Consider the following 26242-nt stretch of genomic DNA (forward strand, 5'->3'; position numbering starts at 1 on the left):
AGGCTTTAAGTAAACTGATGCCCAGGTGGCACTTCTCTTCACAGTGCCCTCCCAGCAACAGCATCTGACTCCATCTGTGGTTGTGCAGATATTTCTCCAGCAGATCCCTGCTTCTCTTACCCCAGCTAATCTTTCAAACACCCATACAAGTATGCAGGAAGATAGCGTTGCGCATGAGCAATGCACAGCGAGAATACCTGTGAGCCAGCAGGCTGAGGACAGCTTGGGCAGATAGGCTTCATTTTTAAGCTGGCAGCAGTGTGACCCTGTCCTTTTGTTCACTGTGATACACAGGACCAAGCCCACAGAAATTAACCTGCATTTGGAGCAGTTCTCTTCCTCTATGTCCTAGACCATGATGCAGCTCAGACACAAAAGCAAAAGGAAGCCCCAGCACACGTGACAGAATGAGGGTACAAGCTTAGTTATCTGCAGCAAGATACACACCAAAAAGATGCAACAGGAAAAGAAGAACCAGTGAAATCCCAGCACTCCTCCCCACCCCCAAATCCAAGAATGCCGCATCCAGAATTGTTCTGCACTGTTTTCCTCTAGCACTATTTCCTGTCTCATCACTGTCTAAGTCCTGGTCAGTGCCACCTACATAACCCCTTGGCACCTTGGCTACATCTGCCTTTTCAGTCTGATACCTCTGACAGCTTCTCCATCTCACACACAAGGCTCTTCCCAGACAGATCAGAAACTATCCATGCAATTGCCAACAGCCTGCAAACATCTCATATCAGAGCTGTAAAGAGAATTAATGCACCCCACCCACCCACCTAAGGCAGTAATTTATCTCAAGGCTGAGAAAACAAGACAACCGAACACCACCGCAGATCGCCATTATGTGCATCTTCCTGTGTAAGTGTCATGACTGGTAAAAGTCTGAGAACAGAGCTGGCTACAGATGCTATCCCCCACCGTGCTCTCAGTCTGTCAGAGTTGTGGACAGAGGAGATTTGTGTGTTTGTTCTTAGAACTTGCCTTGTTATTGTTGTAATATTGACCCAACATTCAGTTCAAAGCTGTTACTAGCAAGTAGAAATTGAAGCTTTTTATTGAATGGTGGTTTTTTGAAGCTTGGCTTTTAGAACAACACATTTAACATTAATGTTAATTTTTACATCACATGTCACATGCTCAGCTGTGCTGCTACTGTCGCTACACCTGCATATTATCTGCTTCCCCAGAAGTACTCAGAACAAAGATTTATGGTGAAACAGACATTTAAACACACACAAAACGCAAGTAGGTTTTACTAATGAGGCAGACATTTTGCTGCATGCACCCCTCCATCAGAAACAAGTCCAGCTTTAGCAGATACCGATAGCATCTTTTGTCTTTGTCTAATTTGTAAGCTGTGTTACACAGAACGGGAAACAAGTTAATGTATGCAAAGTTTGCTGGAACAGCAAAAGCAACAGAAAGTGCTTGGCCCTAGTCAGAAGCTGTAGAGAGAACAGAAGCTTTGCATTCCAAACAAAGGATTCCCCCAGGAATGAGAGGTATTTGAAGATGTCCACTCCTACATCTGGAATTAAAAGCTGACATTTCTCATAGAGAAATGCAGATCAATTAAGTGAACTAAGAAATGTTTGGGGAAGCCAAGGAAAAAATATTTGGAAGGCAAACACTAAAATGTTGAGCAACTCTATGGGAGTCTTGTCCTACGGATCGGACCAAAAACATGATCAGTCTATTGTGTAGGTAAACACCAAGTTAATGTACAATATTTTTTTTCCCTCATCCCAAACATCTCCTGGAAACTTGCTGCCTAGCATCCTTTCTACAAGAGTACAGTACCATACTGCTAAGTCAGTAGGTAAAAACACCTGGGGGAAGAAGGTTTAGCGAAGTCTGAAGTGTTTCTTCAAAAGTGCATAAGTAGTAAACAACACTCCTCTGGGTTTGTATGTTTACCATTGTACCCAAAGACACTAGCCCTTTTATACTGGCAGTTTTAGCTCTCCCAGCTTACATTATCTACTTGGAAGCTGAATGACACCGCTCTAACTACAGTAGCATGTCTCTTGTGCTGATGCCTGTCAGCAGAGCTGTGCAAGTGTCCTCATATAGGTGCATTTTGCAGCAGCCAAAAAGATGGCCACCAGGATTTACCAGTCTGGTAAGGAAACAAGAGGCTTCAAATGTAGATCACATCCGAGTCATGCTGCTGAACCTACAGGTAAATCAAATAGGAAAAATTAGTTCTGCCCTGAACTACTTAAAACCAAGTAGCTTGCTTTGGTCCGGTTCTTCCTTTACCTCCAGCTCTGGAGCCCTTTGCAAGATACCCTGCAATAGCTTTTTCTTTCTTCTTGAAACAAGCATATTTGCCTCATCTCTGCTGTTTGGATTAGGTTAGTTTTAAAAGTTGCTTCTGTTACTTGCATTAGAAAAAGCTGCTTCCTCATCTGTTGCTACATTCAGCTGTGTGCCTTCTAGTTCTAAGCACACAACCCTGAAGATTCAGGGCTTGAATGTTACACGAGAGTCTCTAACCAATCCTAAGCACCCTCAGCTTTGTTCATGTAAAACAGCAGCAAATATATCAAGCTTGCTTTATTCCAAATACCTTGCACAATTAGCATTGCCTAGAGAAAGCCGATTTTCTTCCCACTGTTCAAGACCGCATGCCCTTACAGTTCTTCTCAAATGCATACTAGACTCTCCATGGTAGTGAAATTTAAAAGCAGGTTGGTGGGCGTTTTTTCATAAGACCCAGCTCATTAGCTCTTCAGGACTCTTTGACAGGGAATACATCAGCAGAGCACCAAACTGTAGGAAGTCTAGGCATTTATTGGTATCTTACTCCCTGCCCCTTAAAACCAGAAGACAGGCACAGTATGTTTTAAGCTCTCTGTAGCTGGGAGCATATTCTCATTTTCAAAATTGGCTGATAAAAGTAAAATTTAACACAGATCCTCCTGCTGCATACAGGTATCTCAATTTCATTTACCAAGGCTTACAGCTTTGCATTCCAGCTTAGATCATAAGTGAGAAAAAACAGGTGGCCTCAAGTTATAAACTGTCCTGAAGTGTGCCAGCGCAGAGTCCCCAAACTCATGCAACAGCCACGCACTGACTTGTCATCAGAGAGGCTGTGACAGAGCTGGACAGAACAGGTCCTTAAAGCCAACCACTCTTTACCTCTCTGAAACGCACAACTTTTAGTCAACATTTGGAAATTTACTTAGAAATCCGATTACCTTTACAATCTGTTTTCTGGTTCCTGTGCCCACACTGTTGGCAACCAAGGAATCTGCTTGAAAAGATGATTTTTCCACTGGCACTGTGTGTTGAATTTTGTTGGTACAAGGCCAACTGCTTGTAGTATTTAATGAGTAAGCAGGGAAAGGTCTTTGAAGATTTATATCCAATGATTCTCCAGTTTCGAAGGCTTTCATCCATGGTGACGTCTTTAAAAGAAAAGAACACACGGAAATTTAATGCCTTCTCTATATCAACACTCATCAAGCCAAAGAGAACGTCAGAAGCATAGTCAGAAAATAAAGGCCATCTTCCCCTAATAATTTTTCCAAGCCACTCTCCTCTCTGTAAAACTATTGACTCAGAGCCATCTTTGCCACACATGGAACAACCTGGAGAGACAAAGCCAGCCCTATTCTGGCACTGGCTAAGGAAGAGGCTGCCACGTTTATATAAATAACAAGAAACTTACAACAAAAATCTGGGTTTAGTTCCTCACTGCCTTAAAAAAATACACCAAGACAACCACAAAGCACATAAATGAAAATGTTTTGCAAACTATGATGAACCACACTTAAATGTGTTATTAAATTACAGCAATTTAGTTTGCTCTAAGACCTTAAGCCCTTACTATGATTTCATAATCCGTAAAATAAGATGATTATTGTTTGCTTATGGTACGGGTATCCCACCCAGAAAAAACTCGTTAGATTTTGTTTTGACATGAATTTTCCTTGTCTGTGTTCACACTTTTAATATTTTGCTATCAAGGGTACTAAAGCATGTGCCTTGAGCTGAAATACAGCAACTACCTTTGGCACACCCACACTGTTCTCTTTTATGGTCCATGTTGAAAAAAAAAGAGGCAGGTACATACATTTCCTAAGGAGCGATCCAAGGATCCCAGTACTTCATTCCAATGACAGTAAAGCCCAGACTGTTTTTCTTCCAATTTCAAAGCATGAATTTCAGACTTCAGTTCCTTCAGTCGATCTTCAAATTTTCTGCTTTTTTCTAAGTAGTCTAGCCTGTAGTCCACAGATTGGAGATAAAAAGCTTATTGGCATGACACAGCGCAAGAATAGTTATGTATGGAAGGAGGAGAGAGGAAAGTCTTCACTTCATTCTGGTTTTTTGATAGACAAAATTAAGTATGGCACATGTCAGCCTGACTCCCCTGACCCAGTGAGGAGGGGGTTTGCTTCCACCCTTCAGGGTTCACACACGACTTTTTTTTTATCAAGCATTTCCTGCCAGACCAAGAGAGGAAAAACCTCTCGATGTATTAGATCAAAGCAATACTATACTTTAACACTAGAGGGAAACTTCTGTCTGCTAACACACTGTTACTCCAGCAAAGTGTACCCCTGACAATGCCCTCCCAGGACAGAAGGGTTCTGGGACTTGTCATGGTTTGATGCCACCAGAACACTCTTCCTCTAAACAGCTAATCTTACAAAGACATAATCCACACCAGCTCAGTAAAAGGCCTCCAGCCATATGTACAAGTAGGAGGCCATCCTGAGTTATTAACAGGATGAAACTGATTCCCAGAGGTTTTTTTCCTTCCTTTCTGTACTTTCCATGATTAACATTTTCATTTATTTACACCATTAGCATACTGATACCTCTCTCTCTCTATCTCAAAGGACAGTCTCTTGAGGTCAATGTCCTTCAAATCCAGCTTTATGGATCCTTTGTCAAAGTTGACATCTCTGGTGTCAGTTGGGGAGTACTGCGGGTACTTGACCACATGCTGAAGGAGGGAACACAAGCACTGTCAGTAAGATTTGATTTCGGGTTTCTCCCCCCAGCTTCTGCAAAAATGCCATGCTGAGCATTTTATAAGTTACCCATGGATTCTCAGACACACAGACACTCCTGCAGCCCTTCCCTTCTACCTGAGTAGCCCCAGATGAACTGCTGAAGTCCACAACCCACAGATCCAAGGGCAGAGGAGCATCCTGGCTGCAATAATCCTATTTCAGCAAAGAATGGAAACACATCCACAGCAAGACTGGAGCAGGAGAGGGAGCTGGGGCACACAGCCTTAGTACTGCCTTCTTGCTGAAGACAGCTCCTTCTGCTTTGCCTGAAGACACTCATGGGCAATTTACATGCCAGGACAACACAGCACAACCATCACCACAAAGTACTGTCTGAGATGGCAGAGAGAGCATTCATGCCTAATACTGACTAAGTCCCAACATCAGTCCTGTTTTTAACTTTTGTCTTGTCTTTCTCATCCTCACTGCCCTGAACAAATACAACCTCCACCCTATTTAAGCACCAGTTGATCCTATAGGTGTTCACCCCCTAGCTGGATATAGATATGCCACTACTCAACTTGATGTGGGCTATAAAAATGGAATCAAAATCTCTGAAGATTAAGTGGTGGCTAGTAAAGCAGAAACTTACAGGGTAATTAAGCCTCGTTATGTCTAAGAGTTTCTGCTTCGCTTTCCGTTCAGCCTCTCTGGCTTCATGCAGATCTTGTTTCAGATGCTCTGCTTCCTTGGCTCTGTAAGACAAATATCCTGACGTAAATGATTGATTATTTCCACAGTAGAAGCAACACATGGATTTCAGAGCTACACACTTCACTAGCTTCCAGAGAATGACATCCATTACTGTGATTCCTTTACCCAGAGACTTGTGGTAGGATGGTCATGTGGAGAACTAACTGGACACAGCATGACACATGCTTTCAAAGACAATCCTGTACAAACTGGCTGAATTAACATGTTTTTCCTACTCCTGATTTCCTTGGGCTCAGTTACGACCTGCTGATACAGATTCTCCAAGCTGTCAGAAATCCTCCCTGAGGTGGGGAAAGCTGCAACATATCTACTCTTTATTTTGGCAAGCTTTTTGGCAGTATCCTAAAACAATCAGAAGGCCCTTAATAGTAAGGTTAAACATCCCCAGTTAACACTGGTCTGCTCTGCATCTTCAGGCAGCACAGTGTTATGGAACAAGCAAACACTTCTAGAGTAGCTTGTATTCCACACGAGTTTACCTGATTTACACTTCTCAAAGATCTGAAAGGGATACAAGAGATCATCACTTGGCACTAATGAATGAAAACAGCCTCATAACTCACAGGGTATACAGACTGGTAAATTTAGATAGATAGTAGCCAGTGTTCTTTTGATAATGCTAAATAGGAAATGCTTCTGCATTCTGGATCTTTAATACTAAACTTCTCTAAAGCCTTGCATCTAATTATCTGTAAAATCTTTGACCTGCATCACAACCACCGGTACCAGGTGAAACAAGATGCAAGAAGTCTTAGCCATTCTGAAGTGTTGCTTCAGGAACAATCCCTCCTTCCTGGGCTTAGCTTTGAGAAAAGCAGCATTCTTTCGACCCAGGCATCCCAGTAGAGACCACACAACCCCACTGAAGCATATCTAACCTCCGGTCAGACTCCTTCACCAGCTTCACTGCTATCAGCTCTGCCTCTCGCATCTTTTGCTCCATCAGGCGTTTCTCCTCCTTGGTTTTCAGGGCTGTGATCTCCAGCCTCTGTCGCTCTTGCTCAGCTTCTGCAGCATTCTGGGCCAGCAATTTTGCCTCTTCTTCTGCAATCTGAGCTTTCTCAGCCAGCAACTCTGCTGCTTCCTGGGATCGGAGCTAAGAAACAATTTATGTTAGTTACCCTGCCTAGCATCTACAAAATCACCACTGCACACAGTCAGGAAGAGGACATCTTTTCCCAAAAGATCAAGTGATAACAATATTTTTCCTTAAAATAAAAATTATAGTAAACAACTGTAGGGTCTGGTGCTCCTCCTCTGCTTCAGTATTGCCTGACTTCCTGCCTCTCACATTTACAAAGCAAGACGACACATTTGCTTAAGGCTGGAGAAAGACTAACCAAAAATTGAAGCTGGCCCCTTCAGTTGCCAGTGCACCATGCCCCTTTCTGCCAATTTCAGCTCCAAGGTTGCTTGCTTCCTTTCTTCCCTCTTTGCCTGAAGAAATCACTGTGAACCAAATACAGGGAACAAATGGCTCATGGCAAATTGAGATTATGGCAGATCAGAGTTTTCCCAGGTATTCCAGCATGCCCTCTCCACCAGCCGTCAAAAAATCTCCAGCCTTGTATCTCACAGGAACCATAAGAAAAGAAAAAAATGCTTCCAAACCAAGAAAGCCTGTCAAGCACAAGACTATTCAGACTAATGTGCTACTCACCAGCGCCTCATTGGCCTGCCTGGCTTCATCTTCCAGCTGGAAAAGACGCCTTTCCAGCTCTTCTTTGGCTCGCTCAGCTTCTTCTCGGAGTTGCTTCTCCCTGGCCAGCCTTTGATTCTCCATCTGGAAATAGAATGAGCAATACCATGTTGTGGGTTTGCAGCAGAATCTCATCTGGGCCTGAGGCAGCACAGCAAATTAATCTAATGAAGAACGGACTGCTCACTAGCTGGTGGACTGATACTCACCAGAGATGCAATGCTGAAGCTGCTTGCACCCTGCAGCACTCAACCCCTCAAACAGGTAATACTGGCTGTTTCAGACTGCTGGAAGAGCACTTGGATCATTCTGTTATGTACCCCAAATCTTTGCAATCACCTGTTCAGTTTCACAAACATCACTTACATCCTCAGATGCTGTACACACACTACAGCTGTTCCCACATTCAATCCTGCTGCACTTGCTCACCTCCCACACTCACATATTGATGCAATGCATGGACAGCAAGGGCACCAGCTGGAATAATAATCAGTGTTTTTAACAATAGAGAAGCAGAAAGAATTTACCTTTTTTCTAGCTTTTTCTTCCCTGGCTTGTGCTTTCATTTGCTGGATCTCTATTGAGTCCACTTTTCTTCTCCTCATAAATAGGTCATGGTTTCCAATGCACAACTGCAAAATCTGGATAGGAAAAGCAGAGCAAATGCGATCTTGATATACTTGTGCTCCAGCCAGAAGGGCAAAGAGCCCCACACTGACCTCACAGGACAAAAGCTGACAATTCTAACTTCAGCACAAATGCTGGCAGTTGCTTCCCTCCCATGAAAATCAGCACCCAGGGCAGGCTCACGCCCAGGTACGTAATAGTTCAGAAAAGTTCATAACAGGATGAGGAGCTGTCCTTCATGGGCCTCCAGTTCCATTTTCCCAAATATGAACAGGCAACAGATCTAGGCCAAGAGTATACAAGACATAGCTGTGGGAATCATCACCTGTGTTGGCCCCTCCACAAACTCACTGAGAAGTGACCCAGCCCCTGTGGTTGTGCTAGGAAGCAATCAGTGATGATACAATTAGCCAGCTGATTAGGTTTCTTCCTTGTTGCTTCTCCCAGAAAAGGAGAGGCAGTAGCTGATTAAGAACCCACAGCTGCCAGATAGGCAGATGCTGCAGTGGCTTTGTACCTCTCCATACACTACATCCTCCCCTTCCAGTAGCTGGATTTCCCTTTGTGATTTGGGCCTTCCTTCACATCTTGCTTTCCAGCCATCATCTCCCCTGCCCAGAGAGGACAAGTGTATGTACCATGACTTCCCAGACAGAACAATCCTCAGGAAAACACATGCTGAAACACAGTGCTCCCTAGCCTCTCCACAGTTTTTACACACAACATTTGTCACTCAGATATCAATATTACCAAGCTGTTTTAAAGAAAGGAAACAGGACTCTTACCAATTTGTTCACTTTGAGCTGAGAGGAAAAGAACTTGAAGACTTCTGCTTTTTTGTCAAGAGGTTTAATAGTTAACTACACAAGCAAAAGAAAAAAAGAAAGGAAACAGTGAGAAGAAAAACAAAGCTGAAACTATTAATACTAATGCAAACTTTAGCCCATCTCCCCTTCTTTTCAGGGAAGCAGTGATTTATGCCACAAACGTGGGGAGAGTAATGCAAAAATGTTTTGCTCAAAAGAATCAGAACCAGGGTTGCTGTTACACAAGTTCCTCATCTGCTTCTGTAGCAGGCTATGTTAGAAGATAAAGCCTCCTACAGATCCACCCCGGTGCTGGTTTGGATGGCAGTTTTCATAACACCACCACCTGTGCACCGCATACTATACCAGGAACACTGGAACAAGCACTGGTTATCAGGAAACAGAATACATTACTAATCCCCAGAAGCAGTCATTCTTAAAGTCAAGGAGATGTCAAACACCTCTCTGAATACCAATCACTGCAGATGTAAACAAAATGTATCAAGGGCCTGAAGGACTTGTTCTTCTGACCATCAGTCCTGTCTTCTCACATTTTCAGCCCTATCTCCCAAACCGTTTCCAGACAACATGAAGGGCTTTCATGCTTCCAGGTCAGTACACCCTGTTTCACTTTGTAAGCTGTGCTTGATTCAGCTGCATAACAAAGTATGGCTCCATTCTTTAAGATCCTGTTTTCTGTGACTCATGGGTTAGCAGCACTCTATTCCTATACCTCATTTGCAATGCAATGTATAATTTCAGGCCAAGTCACCAAGATCATAATGTCCTACAGCTTGCTTCACCCTGTAGGTAATAACTGGTTGAATGTGTTGCCTTGTGAGGAGCAGGGATGTGAATGTGTCACCAAATACAGTGGAGCTTTAATATAGAGCTGCCGAATTTCCCAGCAATAGGGAGTTAAAGCAGTTTATTCACAGACCAGAAGGGAAGTTTAGTGTTATGCAAGAACCAAAAACTTTTTGGAGGTGGAACTCCTGTAGGCTGCCCTGCCTGAGTTAATGTCTGCACATCTAACTCCGGACAGCAAATCTCATCCTCAGTGTTTTTTCAATAGGCCCACAGAAAATGGAAAAGGCTGTGCTGTCCTTTGGCTGACAAATTCCAAGCATTCCAGTATCAACGTAGTTTTTCTGGTTTCGTTTTTCTGATTATAGCCTTCCATGCAGCCTCATGATTTGCAATGAGACTGAATTTCAGCCCCTTCCCACTGTACTTTCTACAAGTAAAAGATGGACTCTGAAATCACAGTGAAATTGCAATGGCAGGGTTGTGCTGAAGGCTGAAATCATGTACTGACAAACCAGCAGAAATCAGGCAGAAAAACGTGCATATCTCCCTGCATGTCTCCTCCTGTCACAGTGCTTCAGACCTCATCTACAAGGACAGCTTCTGCATGTGAAAATGACATAAAGTTTTATGGATCATCTAATTCCTGCTGAGTTAACCAAAGAAGCTAGTCATGGTGGCATTCATAATATCTATCTTTTTCAGAGATCAACACACTTGTTTTGCAAAGGACAAGCAGCAGGGAAGGAACCAGAACAGAGGGCTCCACAATGCTGGAGAGCTCACAGCAGCCTCTGTCTCCTAGGGGAACCAAGGTTATGCAGCACATCTGAAAGGCAGGTCTGTTATTTTTAGTTTCGTAACAAAGCTCCCTATGATTTTCCCCTTCTCCCCCAAATTATTTAAACAGAGACAGCTTTCAGCCTGTTCCAAGAATCCCAGCCCACACCCATGTCTGTATAAAAAGAATAATATATCAAAGCCATCATACCTCTTTCTCACTATAGGAAATGTTTCTGATAGCACTCCACTCAAACGACTTATTTGGAGAGAACCTGTTATTAATGCTGTAGATATGAATACCTTTGGCATCAACTCCAAGTAGGAGATCTGTATGGTTTTTATTTTGCTAAAAAACAATAGATATCAGTAAATGCCATTTATGGTGACAAACAACCACAGACAAGAACCATACCTATTCTAATGCACTGATATTTATCTGTATTTTTAGGAAATAGATGTTCCCAGAAAATATTACAAATGTTGTCGCTGCTAGCTAATAAAACCAGTCTTCTAGGTTGACTAGAGCAGCTCAAACTTTTAGTCTATTTCTCCTTCCTATTACATACCCAGAGCTACTCAAGACATTTGTCAGATTGTAAAACATTAATCTTTACCGTTTTATTCACCTACTCATTTAGCAGGCAAGTAAACCAAGTCAGGACAATCAGTACACAGCCCACCATCAGCAGAGAAAAGCAGAAGTCAGGAGTCCCAGTTCCAGACTCCCTGGAGGATTTTAAAAGGGCAGTACCATCATCTACAGCTATTGAAAACTGCTAAAATAAAGCACTTACAGCAATTGGAAAATAATTGACACCATACATTTCCAAGTCTTGGGCAATTTTCAGGTAGTTCATCTCAGCTTCATCCCTAAAGAATAAGGCCATGATTACACTTGGACATTCCTTTCCAACCTTTCTCTCTTAGCTGACTACATTTCCCACTTAGAAAAGAACAGACAATCTGGTCCTTTGTATTTTCTCTAATTTTGCCATCTTCCTCTCAACAGGAAAAAGATAATAAAGCCAGCATCTTTACAGATTAAAGACAGTACAGCTGTACCTATTTTGAATCACGTTTAGTGTAATTTTATTAAAAGTCTTATCCTTGCATTAGTTTTGCCACTCCATCATTATTATGTCTTGGAAATCTACCCTACCATTGTTTTCCATGACATGAAGATATTTCCTTCAGGAAATAGTGTTCGTTGAGAAATGAGTACTGAACAAGTTCTAAACAGTTTCAGGCAGAGGCCAAAGAAGGGTGAGAATCTCTCCACCCACAGTTCTTCTCCCTTCAAGATAATGCCTCAATAAGTCTTGAGGAGAACAGTAAAAATAGTGCAGAGGTACCTACAACAGTCAAAGAGAAACTGAACCGAAAGGCTGTCTCTGGGTGCCAACAGCTCCTGCTTTTTGTTTAATTGAGTTTCCAGGCATGCTGAATGTCCACATGGACTACCATCAAAACTCAGTCCTGGAACTATGATGCTGTGTCTTTACTGTTTTGGTTCCTTGATAAGTATGCTGATACTCTTGAGCCATGATTTTCATAAGGTATAAAATATGTTGGATTCATTCTTTTTATTCTAGGGGGAGACTGGTGTGATATGGCTCCAGAAAGGCAGCGGCTGTGTATGGCAGACACACCAGCAACCCCAGATAGATAACAGCCTTAAAAGAAAAGGCTAAACTCTCCGGGCTAACTGCAAATTCAACACAACTCAGACTTTCTGGAGGAATTTCTCTCTGCTAGTATGCATGGACTCTGCTGAGACAGGACTCCTGTTTTAGATACACTAGGTCATGAAGTTCTGCAACAGCCCTCAGCTCCTCTGTTCACTTCAAAGCAAGTCCAGTTTAAAAGCACTTTGAGCCCTACACAAGACTTTTTACCCCACATGAGTGGGTGTTTTTATCCTTGGTTACAGCTTAACCTATTAACATCACAGCATGGAAACCAATTATTTCTTTGCTCGCTCTCTAGAAGCCAAATTTCACTGAAGAGAGCAAATAACCAGTTACTGAAATGTACAGGATTTCCAAAAAATGAAATTTCAATACCTGGCAATACCCCTATGTTCAGCATACCAAGCAGTAATCTTTTCTTCCCACATCTCGGCTGTCAGCTGATACTGCCTGAGGACCTACACAAAAAGGAAGGAGGTTTTTTGTCCTTTGAAGATATAAATATATGTGCTGCCTCTCTCAAGCAATCACAGCTCATTTTGCCAAGTTCAGGGCAAACTGTTTCTAATGCTCTGGTTAATCCCACAGCAATATCCATGTTGCAAAGAGTATACTCAAAGATTTGGTTTTATACAGAATAAAGACTTACCCTTTTGGGTAAAAGTTCATCATGGGCTAGAAAGCCTGGCTCATGAAAGCTTGGATCATAGTCACCATACTGTCCCAAGAAAAGAAAAGAAACTTCAGTTTTTTGGATGCAGAACACTAAAGAACTTGTTTCTGTAGTTTGATGCGATTGCTTGAGACAGATTTTGTTCTGGTTCTCCTGCATACAGAGTAACACATAACAGACAGGCTCCCCTCATCTGAACTGTCCATGGAAGTTACTTCCAGCCTTTGTGCTATGCACATGGCTCCAATACAGCCAACTACGGCAGCCTATAACCATCAGCCCTCAGCAACCCCAGGTATGAAGGAATCTCCCATGACTTCATACCCTCCTCCAAACTACAGGCTACATTCAGGTGTGTAAGCTCCCCTACTCCTATAGCCTACTGCATATAGGCTGGGCTGCTGCAGAGGGCCAGCCCTACTCAGAATTTGTGTTCACCTCCTGCCATTGTGTAAGTTTGGCTCTCAGTGGCAAAGTGAACTGTGTTCTGGGAGATATTAAAATACATCATGTCCTTCCATTGTGAGCTCTGGTATCAGCACCTGCTGTATCCAGGGACTTTTTTTTAAAACAACAGGAAATAATTCTAGCTGGAAGAAAGATTACATTAAAATGTTAGGTCCAAAGAAATTCCCTACATTGCAGAAGTATAATATATAAGCATAGAATATAACAACAAAATCCTTGGAATAATATCTAACGCCTATTTTTCTAGCTGCACCTGTACTCCCAGGATGATCTACTTTAATAGCAAATTTTAACACTGCTGTGTTTTGCATGCCACCATGTATATGTGTTGGTTAAAAAGAAAAAAATAAATAAAAAGAGAGCATTTCTATACACAAACCTTGGCCTGAACAGCATAAGAAGCCAGTAAAACTGTTGCTTCTGGAGAACAATAGATTTCCTCATCCAGTATTTGTTTCTTAACCTAAATCAAGAGAAAAGGGGAGTAAGTTAAAGAAGCTTTAAGTCAGGACTTATATCAGGCTCGAAATGAAATTAGGCATGCCTGGACTATAACTTGGCACCAAACCACCTTTATGAGTTAACAGCAACAATAAAATGGCATTCAGAAACACAGGAAGCCTTTACTTAGCATTACATTTAATGAAAAAAAACCAACCACAAACAACTTTTGAAAGGTAAAGTGTCTTAATTTTAAGTTCACAGAAATGCCAATTGGCTACCTCACACATTTATATAAAGGAGTTCTGAAAAAGAATCTGCTACAAAACATTAATTTTATTGTCTGCACTTCACTCCTTTTAACAGCTCTTTATCTTCCTGCTCTTGAAAAGTTAACTTTACATGTAAATCATCAAATTTTAAGTTGGAAGGGACCTCTGGAGGTCACCTGGTCAAAGCAGGTCCAACCAGACCATACAGCTCAGGGCTGTCCAGATGACTGATCTTGCCAAGGACAGAGACATACTGAAAATTGTAATAGCACATTCTAAAGCTTTCCAGAAAGAGAGAATAAAGGAGACCCCACAAAGAGAAGCTAATAGGGCACTTATTCAGCTACAGTGGTCCAAGCACAACAAAAACATAAGGGCTTAAAAATAAAAGCTCAGTATAAATGGTAAAGCATTTTAACATACTTTTTGTTTTAATAATCTATGGTGCTACCAAGATCAGAGGTGTAATAGTTTGTAAGATCTCGCTTGGTTTTAAACTAGTTGTGTAATTTTTACTTGAAAACTTAAGGAGGGAACAGGAAATTAATCTTCACAAATCTTCTTCTCAGGTGTAATGTACTTAGCCTACTAACAAGCACAAGACAAGAAAATTTTGCATTATCCACAGTCTTAAACATTTCCAAAAAGAAAAATTACTGGAGATAGCACTGGGCTATCTTTAGAAATACACTTTGGCACTGTACGTACTATGAACTGAAATGAACCACCATGAAAGTTTTTCTTTTAAATTTAGCCTCTGGTGAGCACAATATATGAACCTGAGTTATAGTACAGGGAAAATTCTTTCTGAGCTGTTAAAATGGAAAGAATGAAAAGACTGAAAAGACTTTTCTTCCAAATTGGAAAGCTCCAGCTTTCATACTCCATGGTGCAAATCATGTGTTTTAGAATTCAGAACAACTTAAGACAGATCCCCCATAAGTTCTGGGTTTTTTTTTCTGATCAGTTCTTACAAGAACATTTTGTTGTGCTACTTTATGAAGGAGTAAATTACCTAATCTATAAAAAGACAAGATTTAGCTTTAGTCATTTGCATTTATTCACACATTTTGCGAAAAGTTGTTATGCCACATTAATTTGTAAAGGTCTGAATAGTCAGTAGAGCTGAAGTCTGTAGGCATCCAGATGTCTGTACATGTTTTCCCTATTAGCATCCAGGTGTGATCTTAAATTCTTATAGTCAGGAAACTTTGCAAGTTCAAATTTGTTTCAGTCTTGTTTTTCTACTTTGGAATGAGAAGAATTTGTTAATTGCATATCTGCTAGTCAAGGCAGGTTCAAGGAGAGAAGTGAAAAAAAAATCAGGATTAAAAGACGAGGAAAAGACTTCTGCCCCTCTCATTCCTTTCCAAAATTAGCTTCAGAAACAAATTGCCAAGCGGTTAAGGGTTCTGGATGAAGTTTAGTTAGTATATTAACCCTCAGAACAGCATTTTCCCATTACTTCATTAATACATACTCCTCAGGGAACAAGGGTATTTACTGTGTTTATTTACAGATGCAGACTGAATTTATGCCATACACCCAGTCTACATGCACAGACACATAGTGCTGAAAGCTACCAGAACACAGCAACACCAGAACGTTGGCTGTAACTTGCAGAGGACTCTACAGCAACTCAGGAGAGAAGCTGGATGTCACACCTACTGGAACAAACAGCTGACCAACAAGTGATCATTCCAAACTCAATGCCTGTATACCTACTGCTGCAGCTTCGGCGCACAGCATGAGTTTTCCTGGTTGATGCATCTTTATTTAGATAACTAAGCACTGCACTCCAAAATTTGGCCCTTTATCTACTTTTCAATGTACCTAAAAGAACCCTAACAATTTCTGGAACAAAAAAAAAGTGGCAAATAAAGCTGTCTCTGCAAAGCTACTACCATCAATACACATGGGTTTTATTACTTTTACTGGTTTCCATCTCATGGAAATTTTAAAATCGGTAAGAATCACCGTGGCATACAGACCAAGCTGTCCATGCAGCTAACATCTCTGCTTTTGAGCACAGTACTTCTGTCCTGCAGCTCCTCAGTAGCTGCCCCTATGGCAGAGCTCAAATGGGCTCTGTTCCCTATAATGAAGATTTGCCAGGGCTGGGATATTTTCTGCTACCCTGAGTAGTAGGCACCCGCTTCAATGTGGTAGGGAAGACAACAAATTGGCTAATTTGACTGCAAGAAGTCAGCTTGTACAAGTCTGGACATTTCAGAAGAAATACCAAGGGAACAGCACTTCTCATCACAGGCTATCAGACAATATGATGATGCCTCCAGACTTTGTCTTTAAAAGGATCACTGTGGTGAACCTCCTGTTTGCTGTGTACACTGCTCCACTCCTTTTCAAACTTGCTAGATGTACAAACCTGTATTTCAGAATGGCTATCAAATTCTATGATCTTTTTCCCTACAATCCAAAAATGAAGATTTAAGAAGGACAGATTAGGGAGTTATTGTTTTCTAGTGACTGTGCCTTCTACAGTCACACACAACAAGATCTCCCAGTAACCACCTGGACTATTTTTAGGAACTCACAAATTTTAGTTTCAGGGATAGGCTGCAGTTACAGGTCTTGTTCCATCTGCAGCTGATCGGAGTGAAAAAGCTTATTGTCCCCAACTGCTTATCACCATTCCTTCCCTCTTCTCCACCTTCACAGCAGCCACCATTAATTGCTTGTGTAGTCACTCCCCCACACAGTGCATACATCTAATAACAGGTGTCTTATTCTGCTCATTTTGAAAGAATTAGGTTAAGGAATGGTTACACAAGAGGATACACCAGCAAGTCTGAGATGAAGATGACAAGGAGCTGTTGGGACTCTCTTCATCCAACTTGGCTGCAGCCAGAGCAGGCCAGATGACAGTTCAAGATAACTTCTTGAAACTGACAAAAATGATGGCTTCACTTTATGCTTCTCAGCACTGACCAGTTGGGGCAAAAGCCTCAGTTCTTCAAGCAGTGCCAGCCTTCCATGGATTTTTAACACATACTGTAGGAGCAAAACAAGTCTGGAATATGTAGACATGGAATTAACACCCAAACTGCCAGGTGTAGAAGTAATTTTACATGAAACTACATGTCTCAGCAATTTGACTCCCATTCCTAGCACAAACAGTAACTGAGAAGCCATCAAGAGAACAAAAATCTGCAGAAGGCAAACAACAGTCAGCTTACCAGTACACAAAACCACAGCAGTCAGGAGAAGTGTTTGTATTTCATAAAAAAAGATGAGATCTTTACAAAGACACCAATACAGCTGAAGCCAGCAGAATCATTCTGAGACTAACAGCGGCCAACAAGATCAAAGACAATACAAGAGGACTGGGGTAAATACAGAAGGAATTAATGGTTAAAAAATGTTCCTGACCTGAAGGAAGAATAAATGCTGAGTAATTTCCTGTAACAGTTCCTCTTCTACCTTCTCTGGGTAGAATTTAGCCAAAAAGTGAAAGCTAATGGGATCTTCTTTGGGGATTTCTTGATCTAAAACCTGTTCACAGATGAAATAAAATCAGCACCAAAAATGGTACGCAACTGTCTCAAAATAATACTCCAGAGAAAAATCAGAAAGCAGCTAAGAACCCACTTAAAGCAGCCTTTCTGTATTTCAGAAGGAAGGGCAATGCTGAGCTTTAATCTAATAGCCATCAGTGCATATAGTTGTGACTGGTATGTGATACTTTAGGTCAAACATGATAGAAGCAATCAGACCAAATAACACAATGAACTTTAGTCTAAAAAATTATAATCTAAAATTATGAGTCATCCCATAACACATTCCTTTAGCTCCTGTGCTTAAAAATAGTAGACCTTTTTACAAGTAGAAAATTGCTACACTTATTTTGTTTCCTATACCTTTTTGTCCATCTTTAACCAGGTGCACATTCCTTTTATTGTGTACTGCAAGCCAAAGAACCAAGTCTCCCTTAAACCAAGTGCTCGGCACACCAGGTCAAACAAGTCCTTTCCCTTCCACTTCATCTAAAAGAAAAAAAAGAAAATTAAGAACAGGTATGTCTTGAATGAATTTGCTACATTTTAGTCAAACTAGGCTACCATTTGCCTTTCTCCTATGAACTCTTATTTCAGCACTAGCTTTGCAATGAAATATGCCTACTGCTGTCTCCAGCAAACATGCAATAGTTACACTGTTTACCTCCTCTTCCTCTCCTCCAGAGAAAGATTCACAGAGCAGCTGCAGTCATTTAACCACAGCATCAAGCACTTCATGAGCACAGGGAATGAGGATTGCACTATTGATTTCCTAAGATACAGCAAGGCTGTATTAATAATTTATAAAAATCTTATTCAATAGTTATATAAATTGGAGAGACTGAGAGAAGGCCAGGGGAAATCAAAGGAGTATCACGGCAGAGTGCAGAAGTGCCAAACAATGAAAATAAATCCATCGTTCACATACCTCAGCTATTTCAGTGGCACCAAGCCAAGCCTTTATGCTACTCTGATTTAAATGAACAGGAGCCTGTCTTTAGAGTAATTTAGTAGCCTGGCTCCATAGAGAGCAACCTTTGATTAAAGGTCCCAAAATTCACACACGTATGATATATCCTTTTTTCATTGAAGAGGCTGTACATCAGTTTCTTTTTTTTGGCTAAATGTTAAAAAGATTTCATCAAATTGCATGGGTCAGCCGCTAAAAACTTAATGGCAAAAAAAACTTTTAGGCAATATTTGGATGGAAATCAGAAAATCATCCCAGCAAAAGAGCAGTGTTTGGGGAGAAGGGAGATCTAGCAAAGGAATACATTAAGCTGGTGTTAACAAGGACTCTGATCTTTAAATCAGATTTTCCAAATCCTTTATTTTGACAAATCAGCCTGCAAGTATTCTAGATCAGTAAATCACAGAAGTGCACTGCTTGTGACTAATCTATTCTGTCTATGAGGCACCTAATAAATTAAATACTAAATGCCCCCCAAAACATCCAAGTCTCATTAGACTCGCCAATCTGATTGGACTTCGGTTTTCTAACTCCTCTTGAAATAACTGTACATCTTTTTTTGCTTTTCCTGGATGAGTAGGAATTAATCAGGCACAGTTCTGTCTTCCCAGCAGTGCAGTCCAATTCATTTAGCAATTGATCACTTGCTGTATTTGCTTTCTTCCATATTTTTTCTGCAGTCATGATTTCCCTATCCAATTTACTAGATAGCAGTAACCAACAGAAGACAAGCAAGTTTTTTCATTTCATCATTTTTCTCTTCTGCCCAGAGATACAAAACAGAGATACAACAGTAAGAGGCAAACTGCAGCTTACAAATGGCAGATTTGAAGAGAATGTCCCAGATCAACTGAGCACTAAAGTATAATTTGAGAAATTATTTTATAAGCAACACCTTAGGACCAGTTCTGACCAGACTTCTTTACCCAGGCTGGCAGCATCTTAAGGAGTTATGCCATTTATGAAAAAAAAAAACGAAACAGTTTTGTGGAGAAGTAGGTATACTTACCGACAAGCCCTGCATCATGTGCTGGAACACTTACAAAGCAAGCAGGCCTACTGCTAATTTAGCTGTGTCAGTCAAATGGATTTAATGAAAACAGCTTCAAACTCTGAACGGTCAAATTTTTTTAACAGAAGAATGCATCTGAGACTAAGTAATACATTGTTTATAAAAATAACAGACCAGTTTTAAGACCATCCATGAATTTATAAACTGAGCTCTTCAAATTTGTGTCTTGCTAATACAAAGATCAGTCTCCATCTTTCTAGCATTCTGCTGAGGACTCTTACCTCACAGCTGAACTCCATTTCAGCATCCACCGTTACAATTTTGACTTTAAAAGTCTTTGGTTGTTTCTTCTTCAGGCCTCGAATGGACATATTTTTTAGTTTATGAGGATAGCCACACCTGAAATCAAACATGTGTTACATTTAGAGCTTGAAATTGAGTAACATTTTCTTGGCTAGATTCCAAAGCAGGATGAGTCCAAACTTGCAAAATAAAGTCACTTTTAAACGTGCATTTTTGTGGCCAAGAGAATAAGGATGTTGATACAAAAAATTTAGTTTGGCCTTTAAATTTAGTTTGTTCCTTAAAACAAATGGCTACAAAACAGCCTTACTATCTTTCCTCGGACCTCAGCAAACACTGGGTTCCTGTAGTACTAGGAAGAACATCATTCAGACCTTACATTGCAAGATCCAGGGGCCTGCCTCTCAGTACAGCTGAGGACATCTAGGGAAGCTCCAATCCAGCCCTTGTGCTCCACACAATCACCCACATCCATGCAATTCAGCAGTCTCTTGCAACAAAACTCTGCAATGGATGAATGTTTACAGTTTCCTAAAAGTAATACCTGGCTTTTGAATAATGCCAACAGAAATATGACATGCCTCGTATCTTTTACATATTCAAGCAAAAGTCTGTTTCTCAAAGGTCTCTGCAGCATGTACCAACACCAAAAGCATCAGTGGAAGCTCTGCTTATAAAACACAGTGGAATGCCACATCACACAGCAAAATCTCAGGATATCAAATCCAACTCAATTCTTTTCTACCAGTTATGGCTCCTTGAGCAACTAACCTATTGAGTTTCTTTACAGCATGAGATCTTAACTCCAAGATGATACAAATGCCAAGAATACATGCAGTGAAATTACACCGAATTTCCCACGTGCTCTTGGGCATTCTAAACTCACAATGATAAAAGTTATTTAGAAAAGAAATTTTCCCAGTGGAGTTCTTGTGAAACATTTAATTTTACAGAAACCTACAGAAAATTCCTTCACAAATCTTCTACTCTAAATACAGCTGACTGCATGCCATCAAGAAAATTGATGAGACATGCTAGTTCACAGCCACAAGGGTTTTGTGAACGCCATTCAAACCGAATGTTGAAAGTTGGGGTTAAATGATAGTGTGAATCTGCACTATGCAGTTCTCTGATGTTTATTTCTGAGCACAGGACATCAGCCTGTAAAGTTATTTTCCTTTTACTTTACAAAATTAACAGCTCAAACTTGTACAACCTAGTTAGTGTCTGTGAACTATATAGGTCAAGAAGAGACCGAGGCATTCTTGGTTTCCTACAGTATAAGACTATTACAGTGTGGCAGACTTCCAATCTCTCCTTAAGGAATTCCAAAATAAAGTTCTAGTCTAAACTGAAAAGTTCCATTTGCCTGTATCTTCCAGGATTTTATAAAATATCTTGTCCCTTTATTTGCTTCTGCTGAGCTCTAAATCGGTTTGCAAATTACTGATTTTTTTCCATCTACTTTGCACATGCCCCTCATCCAGAAATTTCAAGTAGTATTTAGCTACTTGAGGTAAATGTATACGGAAGTTTTTCTTTTCAAATTGTAGGGAAGTTGAGGCAAAGAACAGATGAGTTAGTTACCAAATCATATGGACATCAGTGGCAGAGTTGAAAACAAGTACTTGAGGCAACTCCAAGTGGGGAAGAAAAGCTCAGGAGGAAATTTATCTTTCTGACACCACTGAGATCAGCTGAGTCCTTCTCTCTCTCCAGTTGGCTCTTGTAAAGCTTCTGCTGAAGTCTTGTTCAGTTTGAGGCAACACACTTCAGGAAAGATAACAGGCTAACTGGAAAGAATCCAAAGGAGAGCTCAAAGGGCTAGAAAATAATCTGTGGCAAAATGAAAGTATGGGTTAGTACAGAGAAGGGACAAGTGTGGCGAAACATTATTATGCCTGCTCTTCATAACCACAATGGTCAGAACAAGAAGTAATGAACTTAAATTGCAGACCGGTTACACTCTAAGAAAAAAATCACTAACAATAAGAATATTATGATGCTGGAAAAGCACAGGGTGGAATTTCTGTTTTTCTGAACTTCTATGCAAAACGGTGTACAGTATCTGCTCCTTCCTCAAGGCTAGAGGGAACTACACGCCCTCAAAGCACGCTCCCCAAACTGGCCCTTCTGCTGGTACCTGCCACCAGCCCTAGGAAAGGCCAGTTCACACTACCAACAACAAGTGCAAGCCATAGTAGGCATATCCAGAGCCCAAATCCCATCACCCCCAGGCACCACCTCATCCTCAGGGAAGACTTTAAAGAGGAGTGAAAAACAGATCTTGCCAGAGTGAGCTTCCTTTATAATTCAGGCAACACCTCACTGCACTCCGAGTAGAGCTCAAGTCCTTTCTGCTTAGCATAGAAAAGTGTTCTCAATTAAGGGGAAAGGAATCTCTAAAAACCAAAACCAACCATAGTACTGTGGTGTAATACAACCACAGTAATATTGACAAGGAAAGCATCATGTGAAGGCATCCAAAACAGCAGTAATTATTCCAGTATTTTTTTTATTTCTAATCTGCAAGCTGCAACACAGCTAACAGCAAAATTATATTTTTGTGTTGCATTCCAAAGGTCTTTCCTGTCCAGTTTTCTTCAAAACCAGAGATTTACTGTAAATAATTGTACCATTGGACACAGCTGTTAAAGCATGAAAAGTACAAACTACTATACAATGCTGGAAACAACCCCTTCTATTAGTTCTAGAAGAAACGCCAATGGCTGAAGACAACGGAGAAAAAAGCTTCATAATTCATTTTTAATATGTAATTTGAAACAGCCAATTGAATTAAACAGGAACTTGGAATTAGGGCCAGTTCAGAACATTCTCAAAGAGTTTCATATGGAAAATGCTGAACAGATAAAATTCAACAACTGCAGAAGAATGTACTAATTTTCTCAAAATATGACAAAAATACCAGAGCGCTTAATTTTGACTTTGAAGTTTGTTCTTTTTTCTTGTATAACCTGGTTGAAATGACAATATAGTTTATTCAACATTTCCAATAGCATTTTTTTCCTTTCCAGAATTTTTATTCCACGGAAAAGTACATTCTGACTCAGTGAAGAGACATTTTTGAATATCAAATTTTCCCAAGAAATGTAAACTGCATTTTAATCAATAGCACTGGTAAAGAAATAGAAAAGGTTTTAATACTGAATAGCATAAATGCATGTCAGATACTGACAACATAAGCAAAAGCACTTAACAGTCAAGTTTTTAGAAAAATAACTTTTTCAAATAAGAGAAATCTTGCCGAATAAGACAATCTGGGTTTGCAATCTTTCATTTAAACGCAAAAGCAACCCACTCTCCAGATCCCTGCTAATCACATTTAACTGTGAATCATGTGCAACGTGTTTAAAGATAAGAGTTTCTGTCATGAGGTCCAGTGATTTATTTCAGCAGTTGCCACTGCTGTTGTGGATCTAACCTAAAGACCCAGAAGTAGCAAAATGTGATAGATCAGAGCATGTCATAACCTTACCAACTAACACACTAATGCAAAATAGGGTGGGGTGATGAAAGATTCCTGTCCAGTCAGACTCTCAGAACAGATAGTTCAGAAGTTGCGAATGTCCACAGCTTCACCTGCACCTTCGGAAAATTAACAGAAAGATGATAAAAATTTTGCTTGATGAGGGCAACAGAAATTGTGATGAGGAATATAATCTGCAGGAACTAAACAGTCCTGATTCTGCCTTTCAGTGTGTTCATGTCCATCATGAAAGAACCAACATCCAGCAGCTCTGACTGGATTGCAGTCTTCTCCCTTCTTGACAATGAGAAACTAGTGCCTGAGCAAAACGTGGGGGTGCAAGGGAAACCAGCAACAGCAAGCAATAGCAAGAAGAACTGGCAAGGCGACTCTTGCAAGGACTGATGCTTATCTATATCACAGCACTAGATTGGCCATCATGTTACACTACTGCACAGCACATTTTATCCAAATGGGAGATAACCCATATACCAGCCACTTACGGTATTAACTGAAAATTTCAAAGAGAAAAAATATTAAATCAGCATTTCCCAAAAAAAGCTCAATAAATCAACCAGAATTTAGTACATTAGACAAAGAGAAATATCTCAAGCAACAAGTTTCAACTAACCTTCCCAAGGGTGAGAGTACAATTTACTTTTGGTTTAGCATTTCGAAGGTAAAGGGTAGTTTGCAGGGCTCTCTCCACAGGATAAAGATTTCCCTTCACACAGCACTTGCTTTCAGTGACAACTGTGCATGATCTATTACCATCCAATCACACTTTGGTCAGCTACACTCAAGTGAAAAAGCATCTGTTTTCACACACAAAAAAACAGTAGCACTTTTTAAGGTGAGACTTCCCGAGTCTCAACAGCTGACAGGCTAGGAATTAATAGCAATTGTGACACTGCTCGCTTATACCCCCCCGCCAGAAAAAGTCTGCCCTTAAGGATCAGCACATGCACAGGAGCAGAAACTGTACCATCTACTAGCAAAGTCCTTACAAGAGCTGGAAACATAAAACCCTCAGGAGCACAGTGTAGTTTAAAGAAGCAAGGTTTGGGAAGTACTTTGTGAGCCACCAACAGAAGATGCTTGAAGCATCAACTGCAGATGTACATTAACATAGATACTACTACAATTTGAAAGTCCCCTGTCATTGCTGAAATACATACTGCAACTCTTAATCACAAATTCCCCTGACTCATTATGCTTCTCCTGGTTCCTGAATTTCTATACTTAAGCTCAGAAATTAATGCAAGCAATGTGAATGTTAACAATACAGGAAAGCATTGTGGGCTTTTTACAGTTGTTGACTCACACTTCTGCCTGTGCTCCCTGCCCTGCCCAAGTAACAATTTAAGCAAAGAATTCACTGTTTTAAAATGGGTCAGCAATACAAAGGTTTTTCTTACCTCTCAATGTAAAAAGAAGCTATCTAAAGTCACCAGACGGAATCAAGACTTACCTCACAGATCATTTTCCAAATGAATAAGAAAAAAATAATTCTTTTTAATGCAAAATTCCGTATTTTCCAGCAGACATCAATATCCAGCCCTCACAAGTTCTGCCACTGAAAATAAAATCCAAGAACAACTTTTATACTTGATCCCCTTTCCTTTGTTTCCTATGAACTGCAGCATGTTAGCGCCCTCTGAAAAATCAAAGAATTGCTTTCCCAGGTGATATGTAAGGCTCTTAACTATTTCCTGCCTGTGCCAGCAAGACTCCTCCCAACTTCTCTCCACTTTAATTCAAACAGCAAGGCACTAAAATAAGAGAAGCCCATGAATCTTGACTTGGGTATCTGTATGAGCAGATGGACTTCCAAATAACTCCTTTGATAGCATCTGACCAAACTATCCCAACAGTGTCTCCAGCCATACAAGGAATAGCCTGTTCTCACCATACCCAGCCACCTTAAAAAGGGAAGCTGCACAGTGATGTCCCATTAAGTAAACACAATCCCCTACCTGCCCTCTTCCTGTGGTGAGAGATGATGGGACAATAATGCCTACAGAGAACAAGCCTGAAAAGTGGGCAGCAGCCAAAATACTTGGCAACAAGAAAAAAAATGAACACATATAAATTATAAATAAAAAATAAAAATAATAATAAAAACCCCATCATCAGCCTGAAGTCACCACAAGAACAGAGACCACAAGCTCAATGAGCTGCCAGGAGCACACTACCCCAAGGGCAATGGCATAGTCAAGGCTTTTTGTCATTATTCCATTTGCAAGTTGGGCATTTGGGGTTTTCCACACCCCCCCCAATTGTCCATTTTTTATACAGATTTACAGAAAATTCAATTTCTACCACGATGTGGACAAGCAAGGACAACAGGCCAGCTCTCCCTTTGTGCATGTTACAATTATCCCAGGTCTACATGGAAATGCCTACAAGATTTGCCTCATTTACCTAACTTTGCAGCAGATCAAAGAGTGCACCAATTTGCGTGCAGACCTCCGTGCCATGCAGCCACAGAAGAGCCCACTGCAGTCAGCACCATCCCCTGAAACACGGTGTAAAATGGCACCTCAGCCACCACCCCTGCCACCTCACCTCCTCACAGCACCTGCAGAATGTGGCCTGCTGCGGGCTCTTTCCAGCCTGACAGCACAACACCGCTGCGAAACGTGGCACCCTAGCAGGCCTTTACACCAAAAATCAGGCTGGATCCAGCTGTGCAAGCCCATAGGGACTAGGGGTCTCCCCACAGGCAGGGGCTCCCTGAGGAGATGAGGTCCACACCCACAGCCAGCACCTGACTGCAGGCCCAGGTAGAGCCCCCTGCCGCCCACAGTCTGGGAAAAGCAGAAAAACCTCATCTCCATCAGTTTTAGCCTCCTACTACGCGCTAAGGCAGCCTCACAGGCAACTCACACGAAGCACCCACCACAACCACCCCCCCCGCCTGCATCTAAGGAGAGCG

The 26242-nt window shown here is 41.0% G+C and overlaps 1 protein-coding gene across 2 annotated transcripts; it reads right to left on the reverse strand.

The window, feature by feature from the left end:
- LOC102055605 (merlin-like) lies at positions 1–25209 on the reverse strand. 2 transcript variants are annotated; one of them, XM_055700836.1, is made up of 20 exons: positions 24776–25209; positions 23314–23423; positions 21405–21653; positions 19796–19913; positions 17896–18021; positions 17408–17530; positions 13684–13767; positions 12813–12881; positions 12539–12621; positions 11270–11345; positions 10684–10821; positions 8865–8939; positions 7980–8093; positions 7414–7536; positions 6632–6849; positions 5632–5734; positions 4842–4969; positions 4091–4241; positions 3213–3422; positions 1–2182 (listed from the first exon to the last, which is right to left on the reverse strand). In XM_055700836.1, exons 3-20 carry the CDS (start codon positions 21410–21412, stop codon positions 2147–2149), a joined length of 1983 nt encoding a protein of 660 aa, XP_055556811.1. In that variant the 5' UTR covers positions 21413–21653; positions 23314–23423; positions 24776–25209; the 3' UTR covers positions 1–2146. The 2 variants fall into 2 exon arrangements, with proteins under 2 accessions (XP_055556811.1, XP_055556812.1); XM_055700837.1 differs by lacking the exon at positions 23314–23423.
- Between the last annotated feature and the right edge of the window lie 1033 nt (positions 25210–26242).

This window comes from Falco cherrug, chromosome 1 (assembly GCF_023634085.1).
Source record: "Falco cherrug isolate bFalChe1 chromosome 1, bFalChe1.pri, whole genome shotgun sequence".
In the NCBI taxonomy this organism is placed as follows: domain Eukaryota; kingdom Metazoa; phylum Chordata; class Aves; order Falconiformes; family Falconidae; genus Falco; species Falco cherrug.

Excerpts from the sequence above, each read along its gene's own strand:
- LOC102055605 (XM_055700837.1), bottom strand. Across the intron at positions 4,970-5,631 it reads TAACGAGGCTTAATTACCCT|CATGTGGTCAAGTACCCGCA; the intron begins GTAAGTTTCTGC and ends TCCCTCCTTCAG. Across the intron at positions 2,183-3,212 it reads CCAGAAAACAGATTGTAAAG|GTTCAGCAGCATGACTCGGA; the intron begins GTAATCGGATTT and ends ATTTACCTGTAG.